Source organism: Sarcophilus harrisii, chromosome 6 (assembly GCF_902635505.1).
Source record: "Sarcophilus harrisii chromosome 6, mSarHar1.11, whole genome shotgun sequence".
NCBI lineage: Eukaryota > Metazoa > Chordata > Mammalia > Dasyuromorphia > Dasyuridae > Sarcophilus > Sarcophilus harrisii.
Window position 1 is genome coordinate 119,492,437 of NC_045431.1, and position 23,890 is coordinate 119,516,326.

Here is a 23,890-nt window from a genome sequence, read left to right on the forward strand (position 1 = left end):
CTGAGGGAGGGGGAAGAATTAATGGGAATATTCATGCATCCTAAGATGAAGTCACTGAATCATTAGTTTTATTTACTTATTTTGATTTGTTGTGAGAGACTTCTCATGAAATGAGAAAGCACATTAATAAAAAAAATAAATGAAGACTTTCCATTTGGCAGTTGGTGATGCAGTAATGGGGTTCAGGCAAGATAGACTATGGTTGAATATATTTTAATGTCCTCAGGGGAGAGGGGAAAGTCACATACAGATTCCTTTTCTTTATAGTCAGTTCCCAAATATTCAATTGGGTATTGCCCTATTTAATCCCTTCCAGGAGCTCAGTGTCCTAGCCAAGAAACTACATTGTTTCTTAAATTCTCCTTACAATTTCTAGTCTTTGGGCCTTTGCTCATGGTCCATACCCTGAAAATCCTTTCTCATTTAACTTATCACTAATCAGCCAAGAATTATTGTGCCATGTGCCTGGAACATGGTTGTTTCCTTCCATCCCAACCCTCCTCTTCCTTGTATATGAAATGACATTTTCCCTTACATCTTCTACCTGGAGGTAGAGTTAAGGACCTGAGAGAGGCTTCTGTCAATATTGTTTTAGGGTTATTGCCCTTTCAGAAAGAGTACTGCAACACTAAGGTTAAAGAGAGCACAGTAACACCCACTTGTTACTGAGGCTAGAGGTTGTAGAATTGAACAAAGAGGAAGAAATCCAGGGAGTTGAGTGAATCAACCCAACCAGCAGAGATGGGACGCTATAAAGACCCCATTGCAGAACAACCTGTTCACATCAGTTTGGCCTTTCCAAACTGGGAATCAAGGAAGAAGACAGCCTCTTTGGCATTATACTTCCAGGATAATCCAATACTTAGTGCTGAAACTCTGCTCTGCTTTCACATTGGGCCCTGTGACAGCTACAGCTCCCTGCTTCACCCCACCCAGCCAATCGAGCTCCTATCTAGAGTAAGGTTAGGACACTGGGGACGTTGATTACTATTTTTTTAAACTACACCAATCCAATTGGGAATCCTTTGCATCCACAGTGGACTGCAGGTCTGGTGCCTAATTAGCGGTGAGTTCAGTTTTTGTTTAGCTTAGCAACCGCCTTCCTTTTCCCTCTGCTGGGTGACACCTGTGGAGGCCCACAAAGGGAGCGGGGCAACAGCGACGGTGACGCCGGCGACTGCAGATGCCAGTCCCTCTGGGCACCTTCTCATCGCAGCCAGGACTTCCTGCAGCTCTGGCTGTGAGCTTTCACCTCCCAGGAAGGCTTTGCTGCCGTGGCGAGAGAGGCAGAGGCAGTTAACTGCGTCCCAGTCCTCCTTCGCTCAGTCAAGGACCTGATTGTGCCGCCGCCTTCTCACATTCGTGCTTTTCTCCTTTTGGAGAAAGAGGAGCTGGGGAGTACGTCAGTCCTGAAGTTGGGGGCACTTTTTGCAAAGATGTGAAGAGTTGATGAACCCATTAGGACGCACGCACCACTTTGTTCGGAGCGGGAGAAGTAACATGCACTGACTGGGGCGTCGCTAGTCCACTCGGCCTTTTTATCTGGAGTTGTCGCTGATCTCCCAGAATCCCCTCCCGGCTACGGAGGTGGATCGAGCTCAGCTGCCAAGGGGTAGGCTCTGCGCCTGTGATTTAACTGGACTTATTCGGGACACGTTTGCAGGGCTGAGATATGAAGATCGCAGTGTTGGACCTGGGATCTCTCTTTGCCAAAATCTTCAAAGCATCAGCACAGCCGCAGGCGGTCGCTTCCCCGGCAGCCTCTGCTTCCACCTGCAGCGCCTCAGCTGTGGCTGCGACTGGTCAGTCCGGCTCTAGCGTGAGCAGCGCAGGCAGCACCGCCAGCACCGGCCTCGGTGCTGCTCAGACCGTCACCCTCTTCCCCACGGTGGCTCCCAGATCCCCAACTGCCCCTAGGATACCCTCTGTTCCGCTCCCTTCCCCGAAAACTCTGCATCCTCTCCTTACTGCCTCCTATCCCAAGGTTTCCTCCGTGAGAAAAGTAACAGAAATAGTGGGAGCCCCATACTCCTTGCCCAGTAGCCCCAGGACAGACAGGTTTGAACCCCTGCCCCTGCCTCATCCCCTGTCCCAGTCTCAGACTCTACTATCATCCCCATCCCAGCTTTCATCCCAGCCCCAGTCCCAACCTCAGCTTCAACCCCTCTCACAGCCCCCTTCACAACCTCATCTTCAGCTTTTGTCCCATGACCAGCCGCAGGCCCTTCCCCAGTTTCCTTCTCAGTCTCATCTTCAGCCTTTGCCCCAATCCCAGCCACAGCCCCAGTTTCAGCCCCTCACCCAATCTCATCTTCATCTTCTATCCCGGTCCCTCCCTCTTCCCCTTCCCCAACCTCAGCACGAATTCCTGCCCCTTCCTCAATCCCAGCTCCAGCCTCTTTCCCAATCCCAGTCTGCAGCCCAGTTTCAGCTCTTATCCCATACCCAGTCTCAGCTCCAGCTGGCGTCTCAGCCTCCACCGCAATTTCTCCCCCAGCTCCAACCCCAGCCCCTGCCTCTTCCCCTTCTGCACTCTGCTGTCCAGACCCTGACCCGGCGAGGCAGTGGCGGCGGCGGCAGCTACAGCAACAGCAGCGGATCCAACTCTCCAGCTCTTTCTCTTCCTGTGGCTCTGTGGCGGCCGCCCCCGGGCTCGGGAGGAATTGGAGTGGTCCTGCAACCCATTACAGGCACCGGCGGTAGTAACAGCGGCTTATCTGCGAGTCCGGCTCGCTCTCCGCGCCAGCCTGGCCCAGGAGAACGAGAATCCAGTGGTTGGATAGTGTCTGGCCCCGGCCCTAAACCTCTCTTCTTCACCCTCCCGGACATCGGTGAGGAGTGGGGGACTGATAGTGAATCAGAGGATGACGGTAGCAATGAAACGTGAGTTACTTAACCTTTTTCATATCCCTCTCTCCTCTGCCACCCTTCCCAGAAATCTCCACCCCTCAAGTCTTTCAGGATCTACCGCGGCATCCATCCTTCCTTCCGCATCATCCAATAAACACGATATTTGGTCTTGCCTACCAAACTGAGCTAAAAGTCCTCCTTTTCCTATGCTTTCCTCAGTCTTAAGAGTTTGGTTGTACTTTCTTCAGACCTCTTCTCTTCCAGCTTATAAATACCTCCGCCTCCTATATTCTTTAAGGGAGGCAGAAAAGAAAAGGGAAGGGACAAGGAGGGACAAAAAGAGTTTTCATTTGTTCGTTTTTTGAAATTTTGACGTTCTTGTATTTGCACTTGCTATTTAAATTTATATTGTCTTCTTGTTTGCTTTGAGCCTTTTATCCAGAAGCTCCAGGCCTTGAGAAAGCCTTTCTCTTCCTTGAAAATTGGCAAGAGTGACTTTTACCCTGAGTAACCAAACACAAACACTGACAATGTTGAATTTTCTGCAAAACAAACAAAATTATCTTCAGATTAAAACAACAACAATAACAAAATACTTCTAGTTTTTACCCCAAATAAGCCAAGACTACGTTGGAAGTGTGCGTCTTTTTGACACTAGGACACAGAGAACTTCAAACTTTATAGCAGATATTAACACGTTCCCTCTTCTTCCTCCTCTCTATTAATGCTTTTTGCTTGACCTCATTTAGGAACATACTTCACAGATCAACGATCCCCATAATATTAAAAACGTTCTCATAGCTAAAAAATTAGGTTTTTTATAGTCATTTTGAAGGTCTAGAGTTGAATTTAATTTTTTTTTTACAGACAAAACATGTAAATCATTTAGTAAGTACAAGAACTTTCACTCCTCAAAAACTCGACAAGCAATTTGAAAAGCAAAGAGTACACTAGGTAGAATAGCTTTCATTTAGATGGAGATGCCCCTCTGAATCTAGAAAGACTATGAACAATAATTCCTAACAAATTAAGTTCACAATGGAGAAAACTGTATTCTTACAACTAAATGCCCTAGTGATTTGACTTCAAAATATGCCTTTAAAAATACTAATGCTATGTGTGCTTGAGCAATAGTATGCCCACTATATATGGAAGAATTTCACCAAAAGAGACAGAATCTTTTCTAAGACAATTCTATTTCACTTGAGTAAGTAGTTGGATGAGAGTCTCAGGAACAAGATCTTTGTTTTCTTCTACTGGTCCTTAGCCTTTATATTATTAATGTTTCATGAGTAAACAGAGCTATACACCTGCTTTAAACTCTGATCTGACTGTTCTTCATGAGAGATCCTGAATACTCAACAGGAGATTTGAAAAGAATTTGTGGAACAGGTGTTTTAGGGTTTTGTAATTTTGTGAATGGAGATTGTTTTCATCATCATCAACCAAGTTCTTTCCTTTCTCCCTCCTTTCTTTGGTGGTGAAGAGTTTTGAATATAAGGAATACTCTTCTCATGGAGTTTGTAAACTTTTCTGTGGAAGATATGATGTGCATTAATAAACATATACAAGTTCAAAGGTGAAAGTAATGTATGTTAGGAGATACAAAGTACTATGAGATCTAAGGGGAGGACTCCTAACATAGGGTTAGTCAGTAAATCAGTCAATTTGCATTTATTAAATGCCTACCATATACCATGTACTAATAGATATGTGTGTATGTATATGCACATATTATATATAATATTTTGATTTTTCCTTAATTACATGTTAAAACAATTTTAATATATTTATAAAAAGTTTTGAGTTCCAAATTCTACCACTCCCTCTCTCTGTTCCTCCCCTCTCCCTTCTCTGAGATGGTATACATGTGCAGTAATGTAAAACATTTCTGTAGTAGTCACTTTTTGTAAAAGAAAACTCAGGTAAAAAAAATTAGGAATGGAAATGAAAAATAGCATGCTTCAGTCTATAATCAAACAATATCAGTTATTTCTCTGGAGGCAGATAGTATGCTTCATCATTAATCCTTTGGAGTTATCATTGTATTGCTCAGAATAAGTCATTCACAGTTCTTCATCACACATTACTTTTACTGTATACAATGCTTTCTTAGTTCTATTCACTTCACTTTGCAATCAGTTCATGTAAATCTTTCCCGGTTTTTCTGAAATCATTCTGCTTGTCATTTCTTACATCAAAATAATATTTCATCATAATTTTATACTACAGCTTGTTTAGTCATTTCCCAGTTGATGTCTCTCTCTTTGATTTCCAGTTCTTAACCACCACAAAAAGAGCTGCTATGAATGTTTTTGTACAAATAGGCCCTTTCCTCTTTTGTGGGATGTCTTTGGCACATAGACCCAGCTGTGGCATTGCTGGATTAAAAGATATACACAGTTTTATAGCCTTTTGGACATGGTTTTGAAGTGCTCTCCAGAATAATTTGATCAGTTCACAACACCACCAACAAGACTGACTTGTTGAAGAAGGCTGTTTGAAGCAGTGAAAGAGCTGATCAAAGCTCTCAAATTGTAAGAAAACTCAGAGACCACCTCTTCCAATACTTTCATTTTACAGATAAGGAGACTAAGAAAAGTCTCATGTGGGTTTTAATTTGAACTTGTGTGCTATTAGTAGTTAAGCTTTTTGAGGTCAAGAACTGTTTGCTGCTTCATTTTCATGTGTCCAAGGCCTTGCATATACATGAACTTCAACTATGACATAACATCAAGACTACACTTTGGTGTTGTGCCTCCTACATAGAAGGTGGTACTTTTGAACTGAACTGAATTCTAAGTGAAAGAAAGTGAGCCTAGAGTAAGTAACTTATAGCATAGGAGTATAATAGAAAAACTCAGGGCAAGCTCAGCAAATAGTATATAATCCAATTTGCTTGAGATATCCAGGAGATAAACTGGAAAAATAAGTGGGATCCAATTATGAAAGACTTTGAATGCAAGAGAAAGGGAGGTTGAACTTTATTTAGTATTATTAGCCGAGCATGATGGAGAGCTTTAAGGTTTGCAAGGTACTTTATAAATATTGTCCCATGGGACAGTGGGGAATGGCTGAACAAGTTGTGGTATGTGAAAGTAATGGAATATTATTATTCTTTAAAAAAGGATAAACAAGTTGATTATAGAAAGGCACAGAAAGATTTACATGAACTGATGCTGAGTGAAACAAGTATTATTGTACACAATAGCAGCAAGAATGTGTGATGGTCTACTATGAAAGGTTTAGTTCTTCTCAGTAGTTCAGTGATCCAAAATAATCCCAATAGATTTTGGACAGAAAATGCCATATGCATCCAGAAAAAGAACTAAGGAGACAATGTAAATCAACACATGCTATATTCACTTTTTTTTCCTGTTTTTTTTTTTTTTTTTAATCTTTGTCATGGTTTTCCCCTTTGATTTTTCTCTCCCAAGATGATTCATGAATCAATGTGTAGTAAAAATAAATAAACTTACAACAATTAAAAAGAAAGGACAACCCCAAATGGAGTCACAGATTCAGATATGACTGAAAAATGACTGAACAACAGTAGAAATACTGGAGTCTAGAAGATCAGTTAGGAATGTATTACAGTAATCCAGGTGAGAGGTAACAGAGGTATTTGCCACTGGAAATTAAAAGGTGAGTTGATCACAGAGGTAGAATTAATACAATACAACAACTGATTGCTTGTCATGAATGGGGGAAGAAAGTTATAGAGAAAGGAGTGAGTGAAGATTCTAATATTTCTAATCTAAAGCATAGGGGAGAATAGTATTATTAATAGAAATAGGGAAGTCAGGAGGATGTCTTTAATTTGTAATACAAGTTACAAAACTGGGGGGGAAGCTATGATTTTGTTAGTGTAGGTTTTCTATTTACTGATATGCTGAGATAAATTGGGATTCCTCCATATCACTCCCCAATCAAAACAAAAAAAAAATTTAGTAGTTGGTTTTCATAAGTTATTATTAAAAAAGATCATCATCTGAGCGTCAGCCTTCTGATGAATTTTTCCTCCATTAAAAAGATGAATCTTTAGATGAGAGACCTACAATCCATCTTCAGCTCTGTATTCATTTCATCTTGCCTTGTCTCAAATTCCAGGGGTACAGTATTTGAGAATCAATGGCAACCTTCATTTTTGTGAAGGGTTTTGCAAACATAAAAGTGCTGTATAAAAAAAAAAGTTAGTATTAGTAAAAAACACTGAAATAGCCTGAAAATCTGTTGACTTTTCAGTACATAAGATCTCCCTGATTTTTGCCTCTAGAGTTGTAGATATTGTGACTTTTAACAGTAAAAATAACTAGCAATTAAATGCTTTTATAATTATTATTTCATTTGAACCTCACAAAAACCCTGGGAGGAGTTTACAGTTGAGGAAACTGAGAGCAGACTAAAGTTGAGTAACTTGCCCACTCATGCCCAGGGTCACATAGCCAGTAAATATCTGAGGTCATATTTGGACTCAGTTCTTCTTGACTACAGGCTCAGTGGTTTATCCCCTGTATCTTTTAGCTGCCTAATTATTATTATTATAATTATGAAAACAGATTTGAAAATCAGATTTGGAGGTTCTTAAGGCTTCTGTCTCAGACAGCTGAGAGACAGCTGTCTTGTAAATAAAACACTGTATTTCACATGTACATTTTTTCATAGAGATACCATAAACGGTGTTAGGAGTGAATATACAAACCTTCTACTTGTAACATTTACTTGGATATTTTGTTTGGAGCCAAGTTCATATAAAGGGAAAGCAGTAAGGTGTCCTAGACCACTGAACTGGAACATTGGAGTACTAGAGTTGGAACAGACAATCAAGTGCAAACTTATTTTACTGATTAGAAAACTGAGGAAGGTTAGTGATACTGAAACTGAGAGAGGTTAAGTGTCAAAGTCAAACAGGTAGTAAATGTTAGCATTAGAATTCAATTCCTCTTACTCAGGATTCAATTTTGTTTTTTAAATTGTATTTTCTAGGCTTACTATGAATCCCATCTCCAAGAACTCTTTTACTGGAGCAACTGATGAATGTCATAGTAAAGGAGCCCTACAGCTTCTTCAACAGTGAGGGACTAAGCTATGTACCCTTCTAAATAAAAAAAAAGAATGATCTTAAAGCTTTGCCATCTGTCCTGACTCTGTCTTTTTTAGACTAGTCAATGCCATCCATTCTACAGATGGTTCTTCCTACATGTATCATTCCTTGATTTTATTAGAAGGACTGATCTATAAAATCATCTCCAACACTTGGCATTTGGTTGATTTTTACATTCATTCATTTACAAAAGGTTTGGAGGGAAATATCTGGACAAAAACATTTATAAATTGTACTGGTTGGAAAGAGTACTTACTTGGATGAGATCATGACTTTATTATAATAATAAGTTATTAAAAGAATCCAATGCAATGACAGTTCCAAAGTAAGCACTCAGTTTTGGACTATTATTAATTTTCATCACTTCAAGACAAAATAAAAACAATAACAACAAAAAACCTGTCATGCCCAATAACTTTTCCTGAGCTTCCAGCTTGGAAGACAATAGGAGAGAAGCTCCAATCTAGTCAATGGGGGATCACTAAGGTACAGGTTGTCTAGGTCTTTGTTTTTTTTAATCTGTAAAATGAGAGAGGGTTAGACTAGATGGCCTACAGATTCTCTTTCAACTCTATATCCTTGGTCTTATAATGTGGGAACACATGCTCCTTGGCTCAGGGATATAAAAGGAATTTCCTTTTTTAAAAATTAAATTAAATTAAATTAAATTTTTGTAGTATATTATTATTTTCAATTACATATATAGTTTTCAACCTTAGCTTTTATAAGATTTTGAGTTCCATATTTTTCCCCTCCCTCACTTTACTCTCCCCTCTACAAGATGGCAAGCTATCTGATACAGGTTATACATTATAATCATATTAAATATATTTCCACATTACTCATGTTGTGAAAGAAGAATCAGAACAAAAGGGTAAAATATATGAGAAAGAAAAAAAATGTGAAAATAGTATGCTTCAATTTGTTTTCAGACTCCATAGTTCTTTTTCTGAATGTAGATAGCATATTCCATTGAGTCTTGAAATTGTCTTTATCATTGCTTTACTGAGGAAATATAAAAGCTGATCATTGTTCAATGTTGCTGTTTCTTGTATAATGTTCTACTGGTTCTTCTCTCTTCACTCAGCATCAGTTTATGTAACTCTTCCCAGGTTTTTGTGAAATTTGCCTGCTCATTATTACCTAGAGTACAATGGTATTCCATTACATTCATATACCACCTTTTCTTCAGCCATTCCTTAACTGATGAGCATTCCCTCAATTTCCGATTCTTTGCTACCACAAAAAGAGGTATTATAAATCTCTTTTCCACTTTTTATCTCTTTGAGCTGTAGACCTAATGTTGGATCAAAGAATATGTGCAGTTTAAAGTACTTTGAGCATAGCTCCAAATTGCTCTGAGAGGAATTTTCATCAAAAGTTCTTGCCTGGGAAGGGAAAATCATTTAAAGAGTAAGGATGCCCCATGTGTTTGAAGTGTCAAATTTGCAGTGTTTCATAAACCAAAAACTTGATATTTTGAGATTTAGAGGAAGTATTTTTTTTTGAAATTTTTATTTATCTTATTTTTAATTTATGGAATAAAGTGAGGACTTCTATAACAATATGATTTTTTTTATTGCACAAAAAACTGCAAATCTGTTATGTACAACTTATTCCTTTAAAATATAATAAAGTTATTGTGGACTTTCATTTTTTCTTTTTTTTCTTCCCTACAGATACTTACCATTAAACACATATAAATATAAGTAAAACACATATATGTAAAATCAGTCTATATATATATCTGATATGTATATATTCTATACATACTTTATCAGTTCTTTCTTTGGATACAGATAGTATCTTCCACCATATGTCTTTTGTAGTTAATTTGGATATTTATAATAATCAAAATGACATATTTACTAAAAATTATTCTTAAAATAATATTGCTTTTTAGACAATTCTGCAGTACCACTTCACACCTTTCAGATTGGCTAAGATGACAGGAAAAATGTCAGAGGGGATATGAGAAAACTGGGACATGGTTGGCATTGATGGTGGACTTGTGTACTGATCCAACCATTCTAGAGAGCAATTTGAAACTATGCCCAAAGGGCTATCAAACTGTACATATCCTTTGATTCAGTAGAGTCTCTTCTGGGTCTATATCCCAGAAATGAGAAAAAAGGGAAAAAGAACTACATGTGCAAAACTGTGGCTGTCTTTTTGTAGTGGTAAGGAAGTAGAAACTGATGCCCATCAGCTGGGAAATGGCTGAATACGTTATAGTATATGAAGGTAATAGAATAATATTATTATTCCATAAGAAATGATAAACAGGCTAATTTCAGAAAAGCCTGGAAAGACTTAACATGAATTGATGCTAAGTGAAGTGAGTAAAACAAAGAGAATATTGTACATAGCAATATGATCATGTGATGATCCACTGTGATGGACTTGGCTCTTTTCAACAATGAGGTGATTCAAGGCATTTCCAATAGATTTGAAAAAGAACCATCTGCACCCAGATAAAGAACTATGGAGATTTGAATGTGGATCAAAGTATAGCATTTCCATCTTTTTTTGTATGTGTGTGTGTGTGTGTTTTTTTCTTATGTTTTCCCCTCCTTTATTCTAATTTTTCTTGTGCAGCATGACAAATATGGAAAAGTTTGGAAGTATTGCACATGTTCAACCTATTTTTGGATTGCTTGCTGTCTATGGGAGTGGGTGAAAGGGAGGAAGGAAAAAATTGGAACACAAGGTTTTGCAAAGGTGAATATTGAAAACTATCTTTGTATGTATTTGGGGAAAAAAACAATTAAAATAAAAAAGAGAAAATAAAAGGGGAAAACAATATTGCTGTTATTGTATATAACATTCTCTTGGTTCTGTTTATTTGCTCTTCATTTTTACATGCAATTCTATCCATATTTTTCTAAGATCATTGAGTTCATAATTTTTCTCTTTTTTCATCTATGCCTAGTTTCCCTTTCCTTTTTTAATCATAATTTTTTAAACATTAATTTTTATATAAAATATTGTGTGAAATTTTGAGGAAAATATTCCATGAAGACTTAAGAACAACATAGCATAGTGTCCAGAAAACTAAACTCAAGAGACTCCAAGATATTGGTTCAAGTCTTACCTCTGTTATGTATTGGTTATGTGAACAAAACTCAACAAAAATCATTAAATTTCTCACTGGTGCAGGTTTCAGAACAGATGTTAGCAAAGGGCACTTCCTCATGGGGGTTCCTTAACTCAATGAAATCACAGGTCTAGTCTGGAATACTCAGAAGGGTCTATGTCGTAGTAAAAATTGAGTAGTCAATCAGATCTGAACAAAGAAGAAAAGGAGGATGATGAAAATCTCAACAGTGTAGAAAACATGATTCCTAGCCTTGAAATGCAAAGTCCTTTATGGAAACAGTATAAAATACTAAGTGGGAAAATTCTCTTTCCCCCCAGAATCCTCCTTTTTTCCTTTCTGATTACCTCAGGAAAACCCAAGAGCATTTTAAATCTCCCTTATCTCCCTAATTTATAACAATTGCTGTCTTGGGCTTTTTTTTTTTTGCTTTGTTACCAGGGAGACTTTCTGAATTTCTTGATGTTTTCTGCTGGGACCTTGTATTTCCATAGGGACCTGTTGGAGAGTGAGCTCACCCTAAGCATCATCATATGACTTTCCATTTATTGTTAAGGATAGAAATGACAAGGCTGTTGTGCTTTCAACAGGAGATAACAAGGTGATTTTTTTCTTTCTTGTCTTATATAAGAATTTCTCACTATTAAATCTCCCTTGTTTGGATTTGCTTATGAGTCTCATACTGCATATCTTGAAGCAAAACATAGATGAACTTGAAACCTTAATATGTTTCACAGCTGGCTAAATTTCAGCATTTTCAAAAAGTGAATCCACTTATATCAAACTAATACTTATACTTTTGAGTGCTGAGCAAGCATATATATGTCAGGTTGGTCATGGATAATAATGTCATTGAATAATATTTATCATTCTCAGCATAAGGGTCTTCCTATGTACCTAATTATTGGCTGTGATACATAAAAATTAGGTGGTTGCTACAAATAAGGGTGACAATACAAAGATTCTTACACATTGAGAGGCAGAATATATATAGTGGAGAGATTATTAGACTTGAAGGCAGAAAAATCCGATGTTTGTAAAACACTTTGTAAACCCTGAATTGCTATGTCAATGCTTGCTAGCTACTATTACTAAACGTATGATTTAGTGACCCATATTCCTACTAAGAACAGAGTAAAGTCATATCTTACTTCAGTTTCAACCCACAGAAAGTTTTTATAAGGCCCTAATGATCTAAAAGAACAGCACATACTATACAAACATATACGATGGGACATGATTCAATTAAGTATTAACACCAAATGGAAACAAATGATGTCTTGTTCCCTGTGGAAGACAGAAAAACTCTAAGGATTTAAAAAACAAACAAAAAAACAGAAGCTGCTGCCTCATAATGCCTAGTGACAGTGACATGATCTGAAAAGGCTTGCAAATACTTTTATTTGGTAAGGTTAGAGTTTAAGCATTTCTCAGGGTTCTCCCACACCCCTGTATCAGGGTCTAAAAGGAAGCCAAACATGTTCCTCCTCAGTGAGTTTAATGGTTTAATTATTTAGGCTTTAATGAACTCAATGAAGAAAAAAATTAAAGGGGCAGCTAAATAGACCACTGGCCCTGAAATTGGGAGGAACTGAGTTTAAATCTGGCTTTGGACACTTAACTAGCTGTGTGACCCTAAGCAAAGTCATTTAACCTCAACTGCCTCATTTCCCCTCCCCCCCAATTTTTTTTTTTTAAAGAATTGAACTAAAACAAATGAAATATCCTTTATTGCACTCTTTTTTGATGGCATTCATACAAACTTAGGGTTATTATTACTGATTACAATATACTTCCAAATTATAATGAAATCTCCTTGCAATACAATAAGTGGGTCTTCTTAACTTCTTAAACTTTTTTCCACTTGATTCCTTTTTGCCCAAGAAATTTTTATGCGAATCCAGCTATACAGGTATATAAAATAGGAAAACAAATTGGTTGGTTAGTTGGTTGATTGGTTGTTGTCTTTTGTTTTCAAAGACCAAAATGACATCACTATGTTAGAATCGAGTTACAGTGTCTTACTGCGGCTGATTAGATCAATACAAGCATAGAATACTTAGCCACAGGTTGGGCATAAACAATCCATGTGAACATTTAGGATGGATTTTGTAACTTTGAACTGCTCAGTTTTGCTTTATTCATAGAACACAATGCTTTCTTTTATGAGGATGTGCCATGTTGGGTGGTCCAGTGTCAGTATCTCCCATGTCATGCAATCAGTCATAGATTTACTGATAATAAATCATAATTTCACAACCTTCACATTTAGTCACAAGACCCCATATGACATCATGATGATAGTGAAGTTACAGAATAGAGCATCAGACTCTGGGGTGAAAAAAAACCCCAAAGATTAAAAACTATGCCTTCTCTAATAGAGAAAACAGTATGCAAAAAACTAGGTACCTACAGGATATGTAGGGAGCAGATAGAAAGTGCCTCAGAGGGAAAGTTACTTGGAGCTGAAGTGGGACTAGGCAAGACCTCCTGAAGACCAGAGGATTAGAAGGAATCTAGAGAACCAAAGAAGAGGCAGTGCTGTGGCTGTGTATGCATTCTTTTTATGGGAGATGATCAATGCAAAGGCTCTGAGAAGCAAGATGGAGTGTTGTGCTGGAGGACGAATAAATAGCCCTGCAGAGCTTTGTTGTAAAGTGCTTAGAGGGAAGAAAAGTATCAGAAGAATAGAAAGGTACCAGAAGAATGATAAGTTTTTACATGCCAAATGGAGCGTCTGATCCTGGAAGTACTAGAGAGCCAGTGCAGTCTCTTGAGTAAGGTCATCCATTTTAGGCAACTGAATAAAGGATGGAAGGGGGGAAGGGAAGGCGGGAGAAATGAGACAAGGTGAAGGCTATTAGAATACTCCTGAAGAGAGATAATAAAGGCCTGAATGAATATTGGTGGTTATATGAATGGAGAAAAGGGAAAACACAGGCCACATATTATAAAAAACAAGCTTTAGCAATGAATTAATGAGATTAATGTATTAAACTTTTATAACAGGTAATTGTGTTCAAAGGGAATTATTAGATTCAAAAGGTATATTTTTTTCAGGGGCTTGAGATGGGATAGTCTATAATTTCACTGGGGTAAGGAACTCCTTGTTTGGAAGTTCCTTCCTCTAATGAAGCTCAGCAACTTGTCTATTACGTATGATGCTATTCATCTAATAAAAATTTACTAATGTAAAATTTTCCAAAATTTTGTAAAATTTGTAAAATTATAAAAAAAAATTGTAAAAAGAGTATTTTAGCAATTTATGTTATGCAATTTAAATCCACTTCCCAACTAATATGTCAGAGGTATGCTGGCAAACGTTTAATAATCACACTTTTAAATTTAGCCTGCATTATTAACATTTGCTATAATACTTTCTTAAGTAATGAATCTGATTTGTAGTGTGTGGTTCAGACAGCATTTAATAAAAAGACTGGAGAAATATCTAGAAGCAAAGAAAAGTTTATTATACGTTCTCCTGAATCAGGCGTCCCACCCATTGAGCAGACAATCGAAGGGAGGAAGCACCGTAGGGGGCAGGGTCAACACTTTTTATCCCTAACGCAAATACCCCCTTCCCACCACTGACCCTCATCCTTATTGGCTGAGGATCTTACATTCTAAACGCGGGAACTACCCAAGAAATTGAACTTGACCAATAAGTACATAGTTGCCCATATTTGACCTAAACAGAAAGACACTGATGTCACAGGAGGATAACAAGGGGATTTAAGTATGCCCTTAGGGGATAGCAGGGAGGGAACTTAAGTGTGCCCTTGACTTGATGCTTAAAGTCCTTCAAGCCTACTCAAACTTTGAAATAGATGAAGCCTTACTCGATTTTCACAAAAGATTATTTGTCTATAGTAAAAGTGTTAAGTAGCCTAGAGTTTAGCCCTTTCATTCTTAATTTCCAGGAAAGCTAATTTCTCCTGGGGTTGGTATTAAAGGGTGTGGACTAAGAAGTCAGGGTAGGCAAGAGACCTATATCTCTAGTCAAAATCTCAAGGGGGCAGACATAGTAAAGTACTAGCTAATTAGGTTGGGAGGAGTCTAATATTTAAGAAGGGGAAAATCAGGAAAGGAGTGATGATTAAGCTGCATCTTAGAGGAGGAGAGGAATTCTATGATGAGGAGAAGATGCATACTGAGTGGGATAGCCAATGCCAAATTACTGAAGCTGGAAATGTAGTGCCTGACATGAAGAACACAGAGAAGGGCACTTTTGCTGAATTACAGAGAAAAAACGGGAATTATATGTAATAACCCTGGAAAAATAAGTGAGTGCTAAGATAGGAATTTGGTCCTAGAGACAGTAAGAAGCACTAGTGCTCATTGTTTGGCACTGTACTTTGCATCAAGATTGGAGGCAGGGAGAGTTAAGTCATAACTTGAGAGGGATACAGAGGTATCATGGAAGAAAAGGAAAGAGAGAAATATGGAAGGAGAAAGGGACAAATGAAAGAAAAAGAAAGGGTAAGTTTGTATTACTCCAATAACAATAACTTTTATATGGCACCTACTATGTGCCAGACACTGTGCTAAGTGCTTTACAATTATTGTGTCATTTGATCTTCACAACAGCCCTAGGAGGTAGGTGCTAGTATTATTATTTTACAAATAAGGAAACTGAGAACTGTTTGTTAATGGATTAAACTAGGGTCATATAGCTACTAAGTGTCTAAGGTTGGATCTGAACTCAGGACTTCCTGACTTCAGGTTCCACTCTGTCCAATGTGCCAACTATCTTCCCCCAAAGTCCTACAATTTCAAATCCTAGTTACTATTTTATACACACACACACACACACACATTTATATATGTATGTGTATAACATTGTATCTTATATATGACAGTATAAATTATATACTTAATGTGTATATGTAACCCATCATATTTGTGTCTATATAAATATATACATATATGTGCATCTATATTACATATAGATAGATCGATCAATAGGTAGATATAGATACACACATAAACACACAGAGCAATTAGTGTAGTTACAAGTTGAGAATCAATAGAACATAGTGGACAGCATATTAAGTTTTGAAGTTAAAAGATCCAGCTTCATGTCCTAGTACTAAAATTTACTATTTATGGGATCATAAACAAGCCATTTAACCAACTATTTAGTCAAGTAACTTTAGTTTCTTCATCTGTAAATTGGAGGTAATATCAGTAATATAGAATTCAATTTTGATAAGTTTGTTGAAAGATTTAAATGAAATTATGTATATAAATGCTTTGTGTGAATTTATATGCTTTGTAAATTTTAAAATTCTATGCAAATATTAGTTATATTTATTATAAGTAGCTAAGAGCAGATGAACTTTTCATAATCCTTCCTGGGTAGGATAATACTTTCTGAGCTGGAAGGGACCTTAGAGATCAGGTAATCTACTATCCTTTAATTACAAAAAAGAAAATTGTTTTTTTTTTTTTTTTACACTTTTAAATTTAATATGCTTTATTAACATCTCCATCATTTTCTTAAATTGAGACAACAAATCAAGCCAATTCATAGTGTTTGTGTGATTTCAAAAGTGTAAATGCTAGCCCTGAATATTAGTAATCTATTCTTCCTAGTTGGTTTGAATTGAATCTAACATAACCTTACATTTATTTCAATTAAATTTCATATTTTATCTGGCCCATTGATCTAGTTTGTTGAGAACTTTTTCATATCTTACAATTTCATGAATTCTGCAAATCTAGTAATGATGTTATCTTTTCTGTTGAGGCAATTGGGGTTAAGTGACTTGCCCCGAGTCAAATACAGCTAGGAAGTGGCTAAATGTCTGAAGTCATATTTGAACTCAGGTCCTCCTGATTTCTGGGCTGGTGCTCTATCCACTGCACCACCTAGCTGCCCCTGACATTTCTTTTCTAATTCTTTTTTCTGCCACTTTAAATTTACAACTAAGAAAATTGTTTTTTAAGAAATAAATGAGCTTCCTGTGATCCCATAAGTAGCAAATTGCTTAACCAAGATTCAAACTCAGGGTCTTTGACTCAAGTCAGCCCTCTTTTCATTGTTCCATTCTTTGGGACTTATCAGATAAGGGTGATTTCATGAAGATGGTTTCCCCAGGGTGAGGCTCATCCACAGGGTTGGCCCCTGTGATTTTTCCAAATGCGGCATGCAAGACTGAAGTGAAAGATTGGTGCATGACAGAGTGTAACAAAATATGGATTAATTCTCTCCTGGTTGTGCTAGTTTTAGCTTAACAATTAGCACCAAGAAAACATAGGTACCCCCTCAGCCAGCACTGCAACATCCATATGTAGAACTACCAACTAGTTACTGCAAATGGAGAAATTTTTAATATTATGGATAAGTTCACTTCCCTTTGCAATATACTTTTCAAGAAGTTCAAGTAGATGGTGAAGTTGATGCACACATTGCCAGAGGAGCTCAGTGTCTACCAGGCTGAAGGTCCACAGAGCTGCTATGCTGACCATGAGATTATTGTGAAACCTGGGCAGTATACCAGAGCCATGCCAGGAAACTGAATCACTTAGATTTTGAAGATCACCTGGCAGGATAAGGTACCAGACACTGAGGTTTTTTCTTGAACTAAATTGCCAAGTATTCAAACTCTATGGCAGAGAGAACAATTCTAATACTCTGGCCACGTTGTCAGATGCCAAATGCCCGTTTACTTAAATGACTGTTTTATGACAAACTCACCAAAGCAAGTGTTCACATGGTGGTCAGAAGAAGTGTTACATGGACACTTTCAAGGCCTATCTGAAGAAGTTTGGAATTGATTCTGAGATATGGGAGACACTAACAAAGGATTGCCTAGCATAGTGTGCCTGCATCAAAGAAGGTGACGTATTCCATGAATGAAGGAATTGCAATAGCTCAAAAGAAAGACAACATGCACAAATTTAGGGACATCTCCATTCCAAATGTCCATGGGGACTATTTGTGCCCACCCTCTGATAGAGCCATTTGAGTTCATATTGGTCTGACCAGCCACAGTGAAAAACACTATACTTTGACTCTGACATAGTGATATCATTTTAGTCCTATTCAAGAATAAAGGAAAACAACCAACCAGTTTTGGGAAGTGATAAAGAAAGTCTGTTTATAAGATTATAAAATATGATTCTAGACAATAGCATTTCTACTTAAAGCCTTTTAATAAACATCCTCCTTAGTAGTCTCTTGACTACAAGTTTTGTTTCAAATTATCTCTGTTTTTCTTAGCAACGGTGGTTAAGTTCCTTATTCAGTTTGTTTTGCCAGTGGTTTGTTTGAATGAATGTCTGAGTTTGGAGTATGAAAAACATAAATCAAGCTTCTTCAACCCAAAGTTATGCAATTTAATTTCTCTGCCTCCATAGAATAGAAAAGGCAAGGAAAATGCATTTATTAAAAGTCTGCTATATGCTGGGCTACTACTATGCTTAAATGCGTTTTAAAAATCTTCAAAACAACCCTGGGAGGTAGGTGCTATTATTATTCCATTTTATGATTGAGGTAGAAAGAGGGTAATTGATATAGATTACCCAGCTAGAAAATCCCTGAGGTCAAATTTGAACTCAGTTCTTCCTGATTTGTGGTCCATTTTTCTATTCATTGCATCACCTCTAGACATCTCTGACTGCCATATTTAAGAGCAGTTAATATAAATGTGAACTTGGTCTCCTAACAAAATATTTGCAAAAATTCTTGGAGGACAGGTTAGGTATATCTGTATTCTAGTCCCATCTTAGATATTAGCTTTGTGACTCTGGGCAAATCATTTAACCTCTTAATCTATTTTTCTTCCTGTAAAATAGGAATAATGAAAGCAACTACCTCAGAATAGAGATGATAATTAAATTCATGGGAGTTAATGAGATCCCTAAGTAAAATCATATAGACAGAGAATAGAATAGGATCCTGAACAGAACCCCCAGGGATACCTTTAGTTAGAGAATGTGATCTGGAAGAGGATTCAGCAAAGGAATAAGTGGTCAGATAGGTAGGAGGAAGACCAGGAGAAAGTAGTGTCCAAAGTCCTAGAGAGTAGAGTATTGAGGAGAGAGTGATCAATAGTATCAAAAGCTCCAAAAAAAAAAAAAAAAAAAAAAGGAAAATTAAGACTAAGGAAAAAGCTTTTGAAAGTCAAGTCAACAAGTATGTATTAAAGACTTACTATATACCTGGCATGAGCTTAGTGTAAAGAATTCAAATACAAATAGAAAAGTCATCCTTGCCATCAAGGAGCTTACATGCTTTTTTTTTTTTTTAAATTTTAGATAGTATTTTATGTTACAAATACATGTAAAGATAGTTTTCAACATTTGGTATTATTATTATTATTATTATTTTGCTGAGGCAATTGGGGTTAAGTGACTTGCCCAGGGTCACACAGCTAGGAAATGTTAAGTGTCTGAGGTCACATTTGAACACAGGTCCTTCTGATTTCAGGGCTAGTGCTCTATCCACTGTGCCACCTAGCTGCCCCTCAACATTTGTTTTTGTAAGACTATGTGTTCAAAATTTTTCTCTCTGCCTCTCTTAATTCCTTCTCCCCAAGACAGTAAGTAATCTGATATAGGTTAAACATGTACAATTTTTAAAACATATTTTCATATTTGTCATGTTGTGTAAGAAAAATCAGACCAAAAGAGAAAAACACATAAGAAAGAAAAAAACAAATAAGTGAAATACTATTCTTTGATCCATATTCATTCTACATAGTTCTCTCTGGATGCAGATGGCATTTTCTATCCTGTCTATTGGAATTGGCTTAAATCATGGCATTATTGAGAAGAGACAAGTCCATCATAATTAATCATCACATAATCTTGTCTCTGTGTACAATGTTCTCTTGGTTCTGAAGGAGTTTACTTTCTAATGTAATATTTGTGATTTCTCAATTGTTCACCATCTACAATAAAGATTATAATAATCTCTATACCTTCTATGGTAACTGATAGAAACACAAAATGTCAAACATCTAGCATTTCAGCTCAGTGGAATTCATTTGTTTGTTTAGATAAGCAATGGCTCCTGCAGTTTCTCAAGGCTATATGGTGGTTTCAAATGTTTTTTGCTTCACGAACACCTTACAACAATAATATAATTTGTTGCAAATCTACAGGATGATTTAATATACTGCTCATAATATTCTTTATAGTAATTTCCTGCTTACAATACCATTAAAAAAAATTTATTGTGATCCCTTTGGACCATCCTTTGCAAATCTCAAAGGGGATCATGAATCACTCAATTGGAACAAGGTTTAGCAAACAGAATATGTTGGATTTGAAGACAAGAAACTTTGGTTCAATACCAGATCTGCTACTTCCTACTTTTGTAAACTTGGGCCTCAGTTTCCTCATTTGAAAAGTGATCAGATTGCATAAGGTTATAGGTGTTCTTTTAACTATAAGTTCTGTGATCCTTTTAAAAAGAAAGATTAAATACTAAGTTTTACAAAGAATTTAGCTGCTACAGAGAAAGATGATTTCTTATCTCACGATTTTCAGTGCATCCATGATCTAAATTAGCTGATTAAAGGATAATAGTGATTGTCAGTTTTAGACTATTCAACAATATTTTTTAAAATCAGAAACTTTCTATATAAAAGATCTTGGTCTGTGACTATGCACACTAGGTATTTTGATCAACTTCAGAGTGTCAATAATTCCTGTTCCTTCAATTAATTTTTTTTTTTTTACTAATAAAAGTATTCTTTTTTTTTTCTCATTTCAGTTGCTTTTTCTTTTTTTCCTGATAACATCATGTGTTTGGTTAAGGAATAACACTATGAGACTTGAGAAAAGGAAAAACAACACAGCCCTAGTTTGAATGAGTTTACTTTGTAAGACAGAAAACAAAAAAACCCAAGTCAACATTGTCTGAGCTTGGTTCTTCACTCTTTTCTGTGTATTCTGAGTAATGAAAAGAAATCTATTGTGTCCTCTCTCTATCATCTCAATCATCTATACAAAACTTGTATTATGACTGGCTTGTAGTTTTCATTGTGGTATTGAAAAGAAGCTTTTTCTCCAAAAGTTTCCTAGATTCTTCCTTGGGAAAGGATAACAAAGACTTACAGGTACTGATAAAAAAAAAAAAAAAAAAAGGAACCTTGAATCCAGAGAGGGAGAATCTGCCAATAAAATGTACAAATGATGGCCCCATCATATATGTATTTCAAGGATATCTTTTAAAAGAAGGAATGTAATCAGAGCAAGCCAGAATGAAATAAATTGGGGATTTGTTTGGAGATGATGGGAGAGAGAAAGTTAAATCAAGGTGCTCCAATTTATCAATGCTTTTGTAAATTGTGGTGTCCAAACTGGGCATAATACTTCAGATATGGTCTGATCAGAACAGAATACAGAGGAATGATTACTTCCTCATTCCTGGAAGCTCAGCTTCTCTTAATGATTCATTTCTGGTTTTTTTTGTCTCTCAGAAGTGACTACTTATTGATAATATTTATAAAACTTATGTAATATATTGTATATTGCATTATTACGTAAAAATACAAGGTATAATATATGTTATAATGTGGGAGCTACCTGACAGTGGCTGCTGGGGATCCAACCCAGACTTGCAGAATGGATCTCCTCGAGTGAGAGGATGATGCAAGGAGACTGAGAGGCAGTTGCTGTTCTCTGATCTCTCTGACTGAGAGGCCGTTGTGTGGTCTGACCTCTCTCCTCTTGCCACTGCCTCCAATTTATTTCATTCCCAGTCTACAAGCAACACCTATGTCAGCAAAGGCTGCCCTGCAATTCCTTCAGATGCCATAGCATCTACAGCTGTGGAGACTCTTGGAGAATTGACCTGCCCCTTAACAATTTAAATTACATATATTAATATTTATATTGAATATTACATTGTCTAATATTGTATACAAAATATAGCATATACAGTCCCTTCCCTTCCCTGCTCTCTCTTTCCCTTATCTTTTTTTAACCTCCAGGACTTTGAACAGTACTTGGCACATAATAAATGCTTCATATATAGTTGTTGAACAAGAAATATAGCTAGACCAAAAGACTCTCAAACTGTATATGTCTCTACTGTATCTGTATCCCAAAGAGATCACAAAAAAGGGAAAAGGACTCATATGTGGAAAAACATTTGTAGCAGCCCTTTTGTAGTGGAAAGTGAGTAGATATCAGTCAGTTGGGGAATGACTGAATAAGTTATGGTATATGAAATATAATGGAATATTGCTATTCTATAAGAAATGATTAGCAGACTGATTTCAGAGTGAAGTGAGTAGAACCAAGAGAACATTTTACACATCAACAGAAAGATTATGTGATGATCAGTTGTGATGGACTTAGCTCTTTTCAGCACTGAGGTGATTCAGGCCAATTCCAATAGACATGATGCAAAGAGCCATCTGCATCCAGAAAGAGGACTAGAGGACTGAATGCATATCACAACTTAGTTTTTTCACTTTTTAATGTTGTTTGCTTCTTGTCGTTTTTTCATTTTTTTCCTTTTTGATCTGATCTTTCCTGTACAGCATGATAAACATAAAAATATATTTAGAAGAATTGAATATGTTTAACCTATATTGGATTACTTACTGTCTAGGAGACAGGGTGGAGGAAAGGGAGGGAGAAAAATTTGGAATGCAAGATTTTTCAAGGGTGAATATTAAAAACTATCATTGCATGTATTTTGAAAATAAAAAGCTATTGTTAAAAAAAGAAATATAGCTAGAAATTCATAGAAGTTGATAATGGAGAAAATGATGTTTTAAAATTTTAACACAATGAATGGATGACAAAGCAGAAACACATAAGTGCAATGAAGATTCTAATGCCATAAAATTCTAATTCCAAAAAAGTGGAATAGTGGAAAAAGCAACAGATTAGGAACCATAGACTCAGCACTCTTTGTTTTTATTAAATCTAAGATACATAAACAAAAGAGCTGCGCCCTCCTCCCCTTCAGAAAGCAAAGGTGGACACCTAGTGGTATTCTTACAGTATTGCATACATATGTGGTCTGTAGCAGACAATGGTGGAAGTACTGTCAAGAGTTTTGAATGACAAAATAAGGAATTTGAACTTTTGTAATTGGGGAACGATAGAAAAACTAATGAAAACCTCAATAGCAGGATGGAGCTTTTTAGTTGGAGCCGGGAAGACTTGAATTGCAATTCCAACTAGAATTTACTTAGCTGTGTGAATCTGGACAAGTTACTTCACTGCTCTTTGCTTCAGTTTTCTCCTTTGTAAAATGAGGATGATAATAACACATGCCTTCTGGGGAAGTTATGGGAATCACGTGAAATAATATGTATAAAGGACTTTGAAGCGTTAAAGTGCTACATAAAAGCTAGTTATTATATATACATACACATACATGTATATATAATATATATGAATGAGAGGAAGTCTGTTCACAAGACGGTAGTGAGGGCCTTTCCTAGGGTAGTGGCAATGGGAAAAGAGAGGGAGGGACTAATGAGAGATAACTCGGGGATCAGGACAACAGAATTTGTTAGGTTGGAATGCATGCTCCTTGAGAGTGGTGATCCCTTTACATTCTTCTACTTGTAACCCTCACATTTAATAAAGCCCAGCTTCTTAAACTGTGGTTTGCCCTGTATTGAGTTTATAAGTGGATGTGAGAGTTGCAAAGTTATTATTTATTACCAATAAATGTTTGATTTGTATATCTATTTTATGTACCTATATACCTCTGTATGGAAAATGTTTAAGAAGTCCTGTATTGGCAAATAAATGCTCTTGGAATGGTGGGGTGGAAGTGAGAGGAGAAAATAGGATAATAGGATTATAGAACTCAAACTGGAAGGGATTTTAAAGATCATTTAGTACAATTCCATCATTTG

The 23,890-nt window shown here is 36.7% G+C and overlaps 1 protein-coding gene across 2 annotated transcripts in view; it reads left to right on the forward strand.

Annotated features, from left to right (window-relative positions):
• Positions 1 to 1,468: 1,468 nt before the first annotated feature.
• Positions 1,469 to 23,890, forward strand: part of FAM149A (family with sequence similarity 149 member A) — a 68,467-nt gene continuing 46,045 nt past the window's right edge. The window contains exon 1 of one of the 2 annotated variants that reach the window (XR_004230431.1): positions 1,469 to 2,883. Coding sequence is in view for 1 of the 2 variants with exons in the window: in XM_012552067.3 (XP_012407521.2) it covers positions 1,673 to 2,883 (1,211 nt within the window). In the remaining variant the exon portion in view is untranslated. The remainder of the gene's footprint in view (positions 2,884 to 23,890) is intronic. The other variant, XM_012552067.3, reaches the window with a different exon arrangement.